Source organism: Pieris napi, chromosome 2 (genome assembly GCF_905475465.1).
Source record: "Pieris napi chromosome 2, ilPieNapi1.2, whole genome shotgun sequence".
Taxonomy (NCBI): Eukaryota; Metazoa; Arthropoda; class Insecta; order Lepidoptera; family Pieridae; genus Pieris; species Pieris napi.
Genome location: NC_062235.1, coordinates 12,854,034 through 12,868,538, shown reverse-complemented (window position 1 = coordinate 12,868,538; position 14,505 = coordinate 12,854,034). Strand labels below are relative to the sequence as shown.

At 32.0% G+C, this 14,505-nt stretch overlaps 1 protein-coding gene across 2 annotated transcripts in view; it reads left to right on the top strand.

The window, feature by feature from the left end:
- Window positions 1-14,505, top strand: part of LOC125059283 (D-beta-hydroxybutyrate dehydrogenase, mitochondrial) — a 51,021-nt gene that overhangs the window by 16,847 nt on the left and 19,669 nt on the right. For both annotated transcript variants that reach the window (XM_047663662.1, XM_047663654.1), the window contains exons 4-5: window positions 12,644-12,847; window positions 13,215-13,368. In XM_047663662.1, coding sequence (XP_047519618.1) covers window positions 12,644-12,847; window positions 13,215-13,368 — 358 coding nt within the window. The remainder of the gene's footprint in view (window positions 1-12,643; window positions 12,848-13,214; window positions 13,369-14,505) is intronic.

Sequence of the window (14,505 nt, the reverse complement as noted above, 5' to 3'; positions counted from 1 at the left end):
TATTTTTAAAAAAAGTGTGTGTGTGTCAGCTACGACGCACGATTGGAGTTTACTCCTTACGAACGATAAAATGGCGATAATGTTCTGTGGCTGTCGACCATATTTTCATACTAAAGGTGGTAAGAATATATGTTTTTATAATATAAATGTTTGTAGTAGTAATAAAACGTACCTACATCATCTATGCCCAAATAGGATTTTCTTTCTGTGACCAAAGTTACCTTTATAGTAAGAGAAGAATAAGAATGAACAATCTTTTTAGTTTTAATTTCACTGACCATTACTATTGACAAAACTCTATGGCACGCTAGACAATCTACTTTTATTTTTTACACCTGTCAACACTGACAATGTTGTAACGTGGCTGTCAAAACGTGAATTCAAAATAGAAAAGTCTGTGTAATGTATTCCATCTCATTCTTTTACACGTTCAATCCTACAGATATATATGTTTGTCTCTTTCTACATAACGCCTCAACTTTTCGTATTACACTTGATTTTACTCCTCATAAAATTTCCGTACCGGGCCTTATAACTCAAATCGTTTCTTAAGGAGTAAACTCTATGTGTTTGTCTCTTTCTACATAACGCCTCAACTTTTCGTGTTACACTTGATTTTACTCCTCATAAAATTTCCGTACCGGGCCTTATAACTCAAATCGTTTCTTAAGGAGTAAACTCCAAAAACATCGTTTTCGTCACGCATTTTTAAATTTGGACCGATAATTGTTTTAATCTTCATAAAACCAGTGTTTTACCGTGTTTATAAATCAGAAGATGAGATTTAAATTTATACGTGTTTATCAATAAATTTTGTTTATCGGTAATTTATTTTGAAAAAAAAAGGTACAGTTCTTCATAAAGCATATATAAAATTATCGCAAATAGTCACTCCTATTATCTCCTAACGGGAATAGGTTGACTTATCAATAACCCTGTATACAAAACAATATTATACTGAAAACGAAATATAAATTATGTAAGAAATTTAGACCTGAATAACAATTTTCAATATAACTGTATGTTTCTGAGTAGAAAGTCCGTCCCGAGGGCAACACTGAAACCATTCAGATACGCTTCTGAACAATGTATCTATGTTTGCTACACTTGATACATCAAAGTTCTTCGGATGCATCTTCTTTGTGTAACCAACATGGGGTTTTTCCAATTAAGAGGCTTTAATAACAATTTATACAACTTCAAATTGCGATCAGTACAATATTGAATAATCTTAATATTATATAAATTACGCGTCACGTTGTATGTCCGCTATGGACTCCTAAACTACTTAACCGATTTCAATCAAATTTGCACGCCGTGTGCAGCTTGACCTAACTTAAAAGATAGGATACCATCTTAATTTATACCCGCAATATTATTTTATTGCAAATTATTTGTTTATTATTTGACAGTCACAATTCTAACAGTGTTGAAAGTACTAACGTTTCACATAAGCTACAGTTTAATGGCATAACCACCAAAAAAGCATGGTGGTCTCCATGACTGGTGTTCTCCTACCGTTTCCCTTGAATAGTTTACTACTATGTAATATCATAAAAACCTTAGCCACAGCAACGCTTGGCCGAGTCTGCTAGTTATAATATATATTCATATCGAGAGAAATAATGTGTATGTATTTTGATTACTTAATACTTTTGATATTATTTGTACAATCCCGTGTATGTAACACAAAACGAAGTATAATCTTGATGAAGTCTATAAACACTTTAAAAACGCTCACGAAACGTAAAAGTTACAAATACCATTTTATTTCGTAGTTGCGTAGTTCATTTTTTTACCGTATTTAATTACTAAAATAGTAATCTGTATTATATTTAAATGCATTAATTATTATTGAACCTTTGTCAATGGTTCGGAAAATAAAAATTATAGTTTGACTATTGTACCACATGGTACACACAATAAAATTCACAAAAACATAATAATAAATAAGTGTTTTATAATTAATATAAATTAATGATGAAGGCTTTTATTTCTTATTCCTTAAAAGAGTTGAAACCCCACTTACATCAATATGTCACGTTTTAGGGCAACTCAAACAAAAGAGGTTTTACCTTGGCTATGTTTTCTTTTTGTGAAACAATTTGTTCTTTGTCTCATTGTAAATCGTACATTTTCTTTTAAAACAATACTTAATTAAAAACTTTGTGCGTCATAAAAACACAAACAATTTGGCTTTTTAAGGACGTACTTAATTGTTTCTTTGTAAGCTATCAATGGAAGCCAATGAAATTAATTTTTAAGTTTGTTAAAGCTTTTACGTAGGCTTTCGCTTATCAGTGTGTATTGTATAAATCAGTAAAAGGAAAATTCTGATGGTGGTTTTCCAATACAAAAATTTGTTATACAGATAAAAAACAAACACAAGAATAAAAATAACCTCATAAATATCTTGAATGACGATAATATGGTATGAAAATATTACTCCCACTCATATCTTACTAATTATCATACTTCCGATGCGTATTTTGTTTCCAACTCACGACGTCATCGTTTATAACATAATATATTAATAACCATATACGAGGCATTTTCCATAATATATATTATATTCACTTTTAAGCAAGGTAGTTTAAAGTTTAAAATGCTGCAACCTACGTTATGATGTACCGCCTCTTGTGGGATCATTATCTAAATATCAACTACACAGTAAAGTGGGTGTTACAGTACCCTAATTACTATATGAACGTAGACAGCCATCGCTTAACTACGATAATCCTCTAACAAGTTCACACGTGCCGAATAAGTTTCCTTTGAATGTAGCAGTAATGTTTGATTAGCAGATTCACACTTGATTGTAATATTGTGTTAGACTAATTGCTTAAATGTCTGATTGTGGGTATGACCTTTCGATAATTGATTGTATGCGATGTTACGGAGTTATGAGAGATAACCTTTATTTAACGCGGTTTTGAATATCGAATAATTCTATTAAAATATTTATATAACAAAGGTCATAGAAAAAAGTTGGTCTCGTCAAACGAAGATAGTTTCTCTCAAGGAAGTTTATCTTTGGATAACTAAAGCCTTTTCCATTATACATTTTAGACGACATCTTTAATTCGAAAATCGAATGATAATTTTCTAAGTTCAGTAAAAGGTAGCTCAAACCTATTTTTGTATCTTTTATAATAATGTGTGTTTGTGCATAAGAAAATATTCATTAAGGTTCGTTCATTTTGTAAGTAACGTTGAATTTAAAGTACCAAAATTTTAACATAATTTCCATCGGAATCCGAGCGAAAGTTTCCACATTAATGTTCGTCGGTCTCTATCTAACCTAGATTTGAACAAAAAACAACTTAACTGGCAAGCGTCCTGAAGGAAGACGTAGGCGTTTATAGCCATAGTCCCATATTTATCTAAAAGGTCATGCTCTTACGTGGGTGAACAATAGCACGATTTACATAACACAGTTTATGTCGGAGATAAAATTTGCCAAACTATTTGTACAAATACTTTTCAAAGCTGAGTCACACGTCAGCAACTTAAAGGAAAAGTGACTCAAAAGAAGCAAATCACGATTCATGACTCATTTTATTTATGTGATTTTACTCCTACGTGGGAAGCCCTCTGCATCACAAAATAATAACAAAATTGCAATAACGCTACAATGATTGGTCTCGTCCCCAGCTTTTCGCATCGATTTCCTTCATTATTTGCCCTTTATAGACAAGTAGACCACTACATTTGTGTCTAAATATTCTTATCACGCCGCGCTCTACGACATCACATGTCACTCTCTTGCCTCCGTCGATATTCCAGCCATATTGGAGCCAACAGGCTTCAGTAGGGACGATGGCAATATATGGGATGCTACTTGTGTTGAGACGTTAGCCTCGTCTTACCTACCTCGAACAAGCACTAAAGCTGGTGCGGTTGCAGAGCAGGAAAATAAGAACGGCTTTCCTCCAACTTTGATTTAGTTCCCTTTTGAGTAGAGACTCTTTATATAAAGAACATAGTACACTTCTGAATGTCAATTCAGAAAGACATTCCTAGAATTCTTTCACCATACCAGCGCACATAAAGGAACATCTATCAGTGCACAGCCGTGATTCGAATGCACAAATTCAGGTTTGAGAAGCGCGTGCCTTGCCACTGCTCTGTGTCTCTTTCAATTTGTAATGCAACCTCCTCACGTTCCCGACATAATAAGTTAAGATTTCTTAAGGAAAATCGCAGCGACAAAATGAATGGACGGAATAATGTTGAACTATGTAGGGTCAATGTTGGGTCCATTATGAATGGGCCAGTAAAACAAGTTAATAGCAAGGGGCCGTACTACTAGTTCTTATGTTTATTCTAAGCTATGGACTATTCACTAAAAGTCTATGTTATTTTTGGTTCTAATATATTATTTCAGCATTTTAAGATGTGATTGTTATATATTTAATGCTTGTAGTTCTAACATCTTCTATAAAATACAATATAAAGCCTAAGAATTCATATGATGTTGGAGTTCATTTTCCGAGGATTGCAATCTGTATGTTGGAAAATATATTACAATGAGATAACACTGTTAAAATTTAGCTGTTACATTATTTTTACCCGACTTCAAAAAACCGTTGGAGAAAATTACCAATTCATTCCCTTATTATTATTATTTTTAATAGAACATGGGCAAACGGGCCAGAGGCTCGCTCTGATGTTAATGATACCGCCGCCCATAGACACTCAATGGCAGAGGGTTCACGAGTGCTCACGGCCTTTTAGGAATAGGTACGCTCTTTTCTTTAATAACCCTAAGACGAATTGGTTCGGAAATACTTCAGCGAGGAGCTGGTTCCACGTAGTGAAAAAATTGCATTAAATAACGCTCAGTTGTGGAACGACGGACGTCGAGGTGATACGAGTGGAATTTTATAAAGGTATAAATCCGAACAACTCCTGTTGTTGCCCAATGCTGTTGAAAAGATGAACATCCTGGTCTTCAAGATGTTTATGGAAATTAATAACAGAGGATGAATAATTCTACGTACCATATACATAATACTTATTCAGGCCACAAATTTACGGTGAAACATGGTAGTAGGGTGCAGAGCTTCAGGTACAGAGTACACACACATATTTGCACGTTTATCTAATTTTAGACAGAGCTAATATTACCCAGTACCTGACCATCATTTTACATTAAGCTTATTAAATTTTATGCATTATTTTATCTCCTGTTTTATTTCTGGAGTGTGGACATAATGTTAATGTGTAATGCATACTCAATAATTTACATTCTATTTTTAATATAATGTGTTAATTTTTACGAAAGATGTGGATACTAAAATCAACACTTTGTAGTGATAACGATGGGTGGTTTATTTAAAAAACCAAAATTATAAAGTTGATATGAAATAGTTACTCAAAATCTAATTTCACAAATCTACGTATACAACCATATAATAAAGAGTCGATAATAGATATGTACATATTGCGAAAAAATCTAACAGTTTTTAGACTCGATTTTCTATAAAAAAATACGGGGATCAAAAGTCGTAAGAAGAGTCGTTTTTTGTATATTAAACTATTTTTCTATGCATTGTCACAAATACCATCTCCAAATGAATACGAATGATGAAAACAATAATACATATTTTAATTTGAATTCATGTTAATTTTAAATTTAACTCGACCGACAAGACCAACACAGACAAGAGGTATATTTAAGTCTAATTTGAATCTGGCCAGCTCAAAGTAGAACCTAGATTAAAACGTACAATTATAGAATAGCTCGTTGCCGTATAAAATATGAATATTAAACGTAAAAATAATAGAAAGTTGAGCTTTTATTGAAAACTATAAATACATTTTGATTGAGCCATTTTTAACTCATTGGAAAAGTTTGTAAAAACGCTATATAAATTTCAAATGATGATATTAAATTTTCTAAGTCCTTAACTAAGATTGACTTACTAAGGTTATATGTCCCCTAAGGGCAGAGGGTATCCAGCATAGAAAACCAGCCTGATCGGTCCTGGGCAGCTCTCTTAATTTTATTCCACGTCATTCCAGCTTCCTTCGCCTCTGCAATGATGCTCCGTTGCTAGGTCTGTTTTTGAGGATTGCAATGTGAATTGGATCCCTCCGGAGCCCACCCATTTCCACTTTCGGCGTTTTATAGACATGTCAATTGGCACTTCATTGCATAGCTCCCAGAAATAAACAGAGTAGAATCTAATAAAGATTGAATGTTCGGTGTTGTTGAGAGCTTTCCGTACCTGGTCGATTATTGAGAATAGGATATATAAGTTTCCTCATGATGTGTACCTTTAACGTATATGCAAGGTTAATTTTTAAAAAATACGCCCAAAAAATCCCTTAGTACACAACGGGATTCGAACACAGGTTTTAGGCATCCCATACTAGTTAGCCTATTGATCTTATTTTGAAAGACTATCAGTATTGTTTTTATATAAAAAAATTATTTATTACTATCTGTTCTTGCGAACAATATTCAAAATTCATTGCCACAAATTCTCATAGATTATAATATTTACAAAGCTTATTCATAATACATTCGATTTATTAGTTAAATAATAAATATGGTTTTATTTTCGTATGAGTATTTTACAAAAGCTATTATCGTAAAATTGTTCTCAGGACAAAGAAATCTCAAGATAAAGTGACGACCTAATCCTGAATTATGTGTGCCATGCGTGTCGGGGAATTTATTTGAGTTTTCAAATTGAAATATATTTTTCTAATTTTAGCAGATTCATGTGTCTGCCTTAACGGGATTTAAGGGCTTTCAAGTTTACAATTTTAAAAAGAATTTATTGAATTTTTACCACACGGTACACAATTTTGTAGATTTTTGCCCACCTATGAAATAAACATGATAACAAATAGTTGTTAGTGAGATTATTTGTAAGTGAAAGTGATTAGAATTTTGGGCAAGATTTTGAGTCGTAACTAAGGTCTAAGTACAACATTCAATAAAAACGGCCAATATACGTTTTGCATTGTGACATATGGGATTTATTCTCGTGTGCACATTCTCGGTCCCAATTGTAAATATGTATTTTATTAATGCGAAGTAATTATAGGAAGATAATTGACAATTTTACCGGAATTTATCGAATGTATCCACACCAGGTAACAAGGCAATGATACACTCGTCTGACCGCTTACTTATTCCAAATTACATAAAACAAAACAAAAAATGTAATTCTCTAACAGATCGGATCAGTTTTAAGAACATCCGCGATCACTTGTCTGGTATTTTCCAGGCTGTAGAACCCAACTTAAACAGTTAAAATTTTCATAATAATTAAAATAATTTAATATAACACTTAATTTACGCCACATTGCTTTAAACAATTTTAGCTTAATTTATTGCAACGTCAATTACTAGAATAGAAAAAACATTTCAGGTCTACTTATCTATTGAATATTCACTTTGTGAATCACTTTGTGAATATTTAAATTTGCTTTTAATACATAACTGTGTATCCATAAATTACATTGAATTTTACTAAGACCTACGTATTAATTTTAGTTGATGGCTATTAAACATGCTGCGTTATTTATTAGTTATTATACACAATGTAGGTACAAAATAATTTCATATTAGCTAATATCGTCATTAATAACAGTAGCATAAACCAAGTAAGCATACATAAGTTTTTGTATATCTTATCCCGATTATTAATGATTTACTATATGACGCAATACGTTTTAAATAATTGAAGATTATGGAACGTTTAAACTAAATCCTTTTAACCTTCTTTTTAGTAATCTTTTAAAAGAAAATTAAACTTTAATTGACATGATGCGATTACAATCGTTTCCTAGAGATTCAATTTATTACAATTCGTATTTGTTTTAACAGTATTATTAGTAAATATCAGTATTATTTACACTTAAGTAATTGATAGTTACATTGAAGGATTTATTACAAGAATTGGAACACAAATACGAGCGCGTTAGTATAAATAAACACTATATATGTTTTATGCTGTATCTTGGCAACATTGGAGATCTAGCAACCATTTAATTTTAGTTTATTCTATTTATATGAGGTGGAGCTAGTACAAAATTTATTTAGAAAGTCTTAATTTTTTTTTAACAATTGAACTGTGTACTCTGGCTACGGCATCTTATGTTCTATGATACTTCAAATATTATAGGTACCGCACTATACATAAAATGAGATTGTAAATCTACTAATGAAATTTACATGTCCAAATTTCCCTCGTGAAATTTTAACTATTCATATTCATCATTCACTTTACACTTTACGTCCCACAAATAATTACTCAGATGAATTCAGGTAAAGGTCACAGCCGCCCATAGGGAATTGACTCTATAAATTCAACTAATGGAGCACAATGGTGGAATGAAATCATGGCTAAATTTATCTGGCGTTTTACGATATTAAAGAAATACGGTTACTTTGATTACTTGAGAGGGTAACTCTGCAGGTTATTCATTGGTTAAATATATTATATTGGCGTATTTAGCATAAAAATTTTAATATTATAGGGATATGAAAATAAAAATAAATTAAAACATCATTTTATAAATGAAAAAGCTCGTATGTCCCAACCATCCTCCAACATATATTTAAAAAAATTGAAATTAAAGTCAGTAAAAGATCTTTATTGAAATTATATCTCCATTTTGATCAAATTTAGTTTACTATATGCATGAATTTTGCGTCCATGATGACATAGTAGACGACGACATAGCTAAGAAATATCTATATTCTTTATTTATTATTTGCTTTTGTCAACGTCTTTATTGATATTACTTGCTGAAAAATAACTCACACCTATACACGTATTTCTTGAATCATGCTTTAGAAGTTACATAAAAATAAATTGCTATTAAATGAGCTTCAGCCATAGAAGCGGTAAAGGCTAATTAATTCCTTTCAATGTTCATTTAGTTTCAACTCCAATCAATACTGGCCCTCGGGCCGTGCGATCGAATTATAGAAATAGCGAGTTGTGCCAACCTCATTGCAACGCTTACGTCATTCCATACGAAAGTCTAATATAAAAATAGGCTAACGGCCGATGCATGGACTGTTCTGGGCGAGTATCTATTTAAAGATATTCTTGATTTATTTTAATTTTATTCAATAAAATATATACAATGTTTTGTCATAGGCAACAACAAAACAGGGCTCCAACCTTAGTGGAGAAGCCACGACGCATTACATTTAAACAACAATTTAAGACAGAAATATATAGATACAGAGATAGATAGACATGTCCATCTATTTTATTTTTATTTATTTATTAAAACTTCGTTGCGTATTAATAAAGTACAATTGACATAATTAAATAAAAAGGAGAGCAACTGGCGGCTTATCTCTTTCACTGTAAGAAAAGAAAAAAAAATACATATAGTTGTTCAGAAAAAGAAACTAAACAGGAACAAAAAACAAACTAAACTAATAAAGGATACATGAAAAAAAATATAATAAAAAGTGCACATGAACTACTTAAGAATTTAATAAAATAGGTAAAACGAATTATATACTATTGTGCTATTATTGCTATTTAGTACTATAATTTGTTTTCAATAATTAATAATAGCTCCAAGTCAGTAATACAATCGTGCCATATCAAGATTTTAGACTAATTAAGATTACTAAGAAATACTTATTAACAAAATCCAACCGCAGAGCCATTTATAAATGTTTTTCACGCAATTGTCATCGTATGGCATGCAAATAGTACTGCGTGACTTGGTCGAGAAATCGTTATAAAAATTAACATATTTAAATATTAGAAGTCACGCATTCAGCGTGCCTTAAAATGGGCGCTTTTTACGGATTAAAATACGTTCTTGCAATAGTTTTTTTTTTAAATTAAGATTGTAAAAAATCACAAAGAAAAGAGTGTACCTCACCGGCTGGCACTTAGCTAAGCTAAAGTGACCTTTTTTAAACGAGAGAGAAATCGAGCATACCATCCGTCCCATAAAAAAACATGTTCTCTGTAATGGTATTCAAACTACATTACATCCTGAAATGAAAGTGATTGGTTCACGAGCCTAACTGAATGAAATATTAACTCAACTGTTATAATAACCTCCATCAATCAAGCCGTCGACGTCTATTCTTAACGAAAACTTCATTTCGTCGCGCTTCCTATTATAACAATCGTCAACCTCATCCAATGAACATCAATTATGTTATTTTCATAGAATATATGTTATCTAAACAATTGAATTCATTACAATATAGTTGTCAATACAATTATATTTTTAATTCTTTTCTACACTGTTTTATGGAAATACGAGAGTTTGGTTTGGGAGTAAATTACCGTCTAAAATTCGAAATATTAGCGTGTTTAAGCAATTTAAAAGGGAATTTAAAGTACATATCAGATTTAAACTAGTAGACTAAAATAAGGACTGCTGTCTGATGGCGAAGTGCATCTTGTTTTAAATTTAAGTTTTAAAAAAAAAAAATTTTAAACGTAATAATAATAAATACTTTTTAACATACCACAGAATAATGCAAAACAGGAAAGAAATAAAATAAAAAAACAACAAAGGATGTGAAGGCTAAATGCAGTTTTTTTTCAGACAACACAAACTTAATAAACGGCTTTATCAACGGAAAATATAATAAAAGTAAAAAGCTGTTGATTCCAATGCAATCTTTACAGTTAGACAAGGCAAAGTTTGTTTCACATTAAAATAATTAATTAAACAAGTAAGTTTGTTGAACAAAGAATTGTTCGAAATAAAATTTATAGCGCATTGATCTTTTGCTAAAATAGATTCATGTCATCGTCTGTGGGCGGAATCTCATCTACCATCAATAGGCGTCTACTGGCTATTTCGTACGACGTAAAATATTGTCGGATTTCTAGCGATGCCATGAGTTTGATAAAAAACGCGAAGAAATTCGCAAAATATGTATATAATAAATCTTTGTTTTTGTAAAAGCCTCCAGGGTGCTGTTATTCATACAAATACGTTGATGTTCGTGCTTAGTACTTTGTTAATTTAACAATGGATCTAGTATAATAATCTCTGAGTAGTATCTATTTATTACTTTATTCAAACTTTTATAATATTGAAGTAATTTTTGAGTCGTAGAGCCTTTGAGTGTGTGAATTTAATAAAACCTTTTTAATCATATCCTACCAACTGACACAAAAACATATTTACGTAATAACTATACCACGCGTACACAAGGTGCTCTTCCTCCAGACGAGGGTCCGATGATCCTCGACTAGTCGAACCACTCGGTCTGCCTGAAGACACCAAGGTGAAAAGTTGTATTTCCTCAGCGGTTGAAATAACTATTGCAGCCCCGAATTGTAGGTTTATTAAAAGATATTAAAAATAACGTATTGAAAACAAAAACCACATACATTCACATTATAAATAGTTTTGTGTAAAATTTTATATTTTTAAGCAAATTTATCGGGCTATATTTATATTCAAAAAATTAAGAAAACGGTACCGCTCCTTGTTTACGTAAGTATTGCGACGAAAACTTTATATTTTCGTCATGTCTGCATATTTATGAGCATGAAAATAGAATGCATTCCACATTTTAAAGAGGAGACATTTTAATATAATTAGGTATACCTCATAACATTGTGGTTCTGGTAAATTTTTGAAATCTAAAACCTGAAGAAAATACCACTATATATTTAAAAGTCTTGATTATAAATTAGATGAACATAAAATGTCACATTCGTACATTCTAATTGTTATTTTAATTGACAAATAAAATTGTAAACTATAATGTCTATTATGGTTTCTTTTTGCAATTAATTATATTCAGCGTATGTGGGCACATCTTTTGCAGAACTTTATTCGAAAAACACACAGCTTGGGCCGTACAGCCAGCGGTGTTAGTTTTTTTTAAAGTTCAAGGATAGTGTAAAAACGTAAGAAAAATATTTTATTTAAGTATCTAGTACAAAACAAGCAAGTTTAAATGCGCATACTGTACACTACAATCGATTACTTTCATACGCCTATGTTTCATATAATATTTCGCCTGTCATCCAATTTCCTCGTTCAATTTTCAATTGAAAAACAGCAATTCATTCAACTACGCAACACATTATGACGTACTGACTGACGCAGACGTTCAGCTTGAAAAATAAACATTTACAATATTGCCTTTGGGGTGTCAAAGTCTTGTCAAAGTAATCTGACAGTTTGCGTCAATTTCACTGTAAATCTTTGAGGCAAATTTGGTACTTTAAAAAAAACTTTTAATGTAATTGGAGGTCCCAACGGAAATGGCAATTGGAATCAAAAGTTTACCTATAAAAGCCACGTCTAATTTATTACATGCCAATGACTATTTATATTGGAGCAGTGTTGGCCTAGTGGCTTCAGCGTGCGACCATCATCCCTGAGGTCGTAGGTTCGATCCCCGGCTGTGCACCAATGGACTTTATTTCTTCTTTTTTTATTTAACATTCCCTCGAACGGTGAAGGAAAACATCGTGAGGAAACCGGCTTGCCTTAGACCCAAAAAGTCGACGGCGTGCGTCAGACACAGGAGGCTGAGCACCTACTTGCCTATTAGATTAACAAATGATCATGAAACAGATACAGAAATCTTAGACCTAAAAAGGTTGTAGCGCCACTGATTTTTTTTAATGATTATTTATAAAGTTAGAATTTTCTTCAATTTCAGGTCACAGCAGCCGGAAAAGCAGTGCTGGTTACTGGATGTGACAATGTCCTAGGCAATGCTCTAGCAAGAAGGTTGGATGACTTGGGATACCATGTTTTCGCTGGTTTCCAGAATAAGGCTGGAAACATCGATGCAGATATGCTGAAAGAAGACTGTTCAGGCAGATTACATACACTTCAGCTGGACGAAACCTCTGAAACACAAGTTTGTATCTCTATAGATTTTTTCTATATATCTTATAGCCTGGTAAGATAGTTTAGATTATGTAAAACTTTTATAATGTTTTTAATAGTCTTATGAGGGTTAAGACAAAATATTGTTGAATCAAATATAGCCTTAATAAGTATTTTGTAAATCTAAAAAAACTGCCAAATTCTCAAGTTTTGAATTCTTCATTTTTGAATAATTTAATGTTTTAATCGAGTCGGGGCTCGTACGACCATAATGATAATGTTTAAGTACAATGCCTCAATTGTTCCAAAGAACTGAAAAGTGCAGATATAGACAAAGCAAACGATGTCATAACGCCATCTGTTACGTAGGAATCAAAATGAGTTAAAATATTTTTCAGATTCTGTCAGCCTCTTTATACATCGTGGACCATTTACCAGAGGGCGCGCAAGGCTTATGGGCTATTGTGAATTGTGAATCTTGGTGCGCGTTGGGTGAACTAGAGTGGGTGCCATTTTCAGTCATCCGCCGCGCTATGGAAGTCAACCTTTTAGGTTCGTATGAAAATTTCTGTTTCTTTTTCAACAATGTAGATGGCACTATACACAAAACGTTACTTTCTATACGTTAAAATTAGACTAACTAGCCCATTTTCCCCTTTTAAAGCTCAAAATTAATTTAATTTAAATTATATTTTATATTAAATTAATTTTTAAATTAAAAAATTAAACCTACTTGAGTAATCTATCTCTATACTATTTACTAGTAGTCATCTAGTAGTATACTAAATGAGAATTGCTAGCCCTAGGCATGCTTCTTTTTTTATTTTGTAAAAATAAATTATCATATAAACCTTTTTGGTTCGTGTCAGAGTTTAGATTTTTTCTTATTTCTTCTAGCTTGCTTCATGAAATACAGATAGCGCTAGTGGAGAAAAATTAACTGCGTTTAGATAATAAACTGATGCAAAATTTTACTTAATTTGACGTGATAAAAATATTTAAGTTATATATTATACATGTAGTTTCTATAACCAAAAATATAGAATATATACAAAAAGTCCATAAATTTTCTTTGAAATAATATAAAATAAATTTGTAATCGTCAGTGTTTTCCCCTAACCCTTTTCAATATTTACTTAAAATTAATTATTCTTATTTGCTGTCTGTGTAATTTGCTGTCATAAAACGTTACACATTGTTACCAAAGCTTTGATATTTTTCAGCGAATTTAAGTGCCTTTGGGATATTTCACGCACGAAAAATCCTTCACAAGTTTGTGAAAAGCTTTTTAACCCTTTGAAATGTTGACACTTATCAGTATTATGAACACGTTCCGATGTAATAAGTTTGCATTAATTTCAAAGTATTTTGGAATTTACATTTTTATGGACATTAACGTTTATAACTTTTTCAAAAAGGTATGTTTGGATGAGAGCTTCTTTTTATCTGACTTCGTTACTTACTTCACAGGCTCTGTGACTCAATTTGTAACTTGACCTGCTCAACAAGTTAAGGATTGTGCAGTCGTTGGAACTAAAGTATCATATAAATATGCATTAATACATCAAACCAATTCGACTTAGGGTTTTAAAGGCCTGCAATCTACTTGCGAGCCTTCTGGCTGCGTAAGGGCTCAAGCCCACGAGACCTAGTGCCGGCTCACCGCGCCGGGGCTAGCGCCGGCGTCGT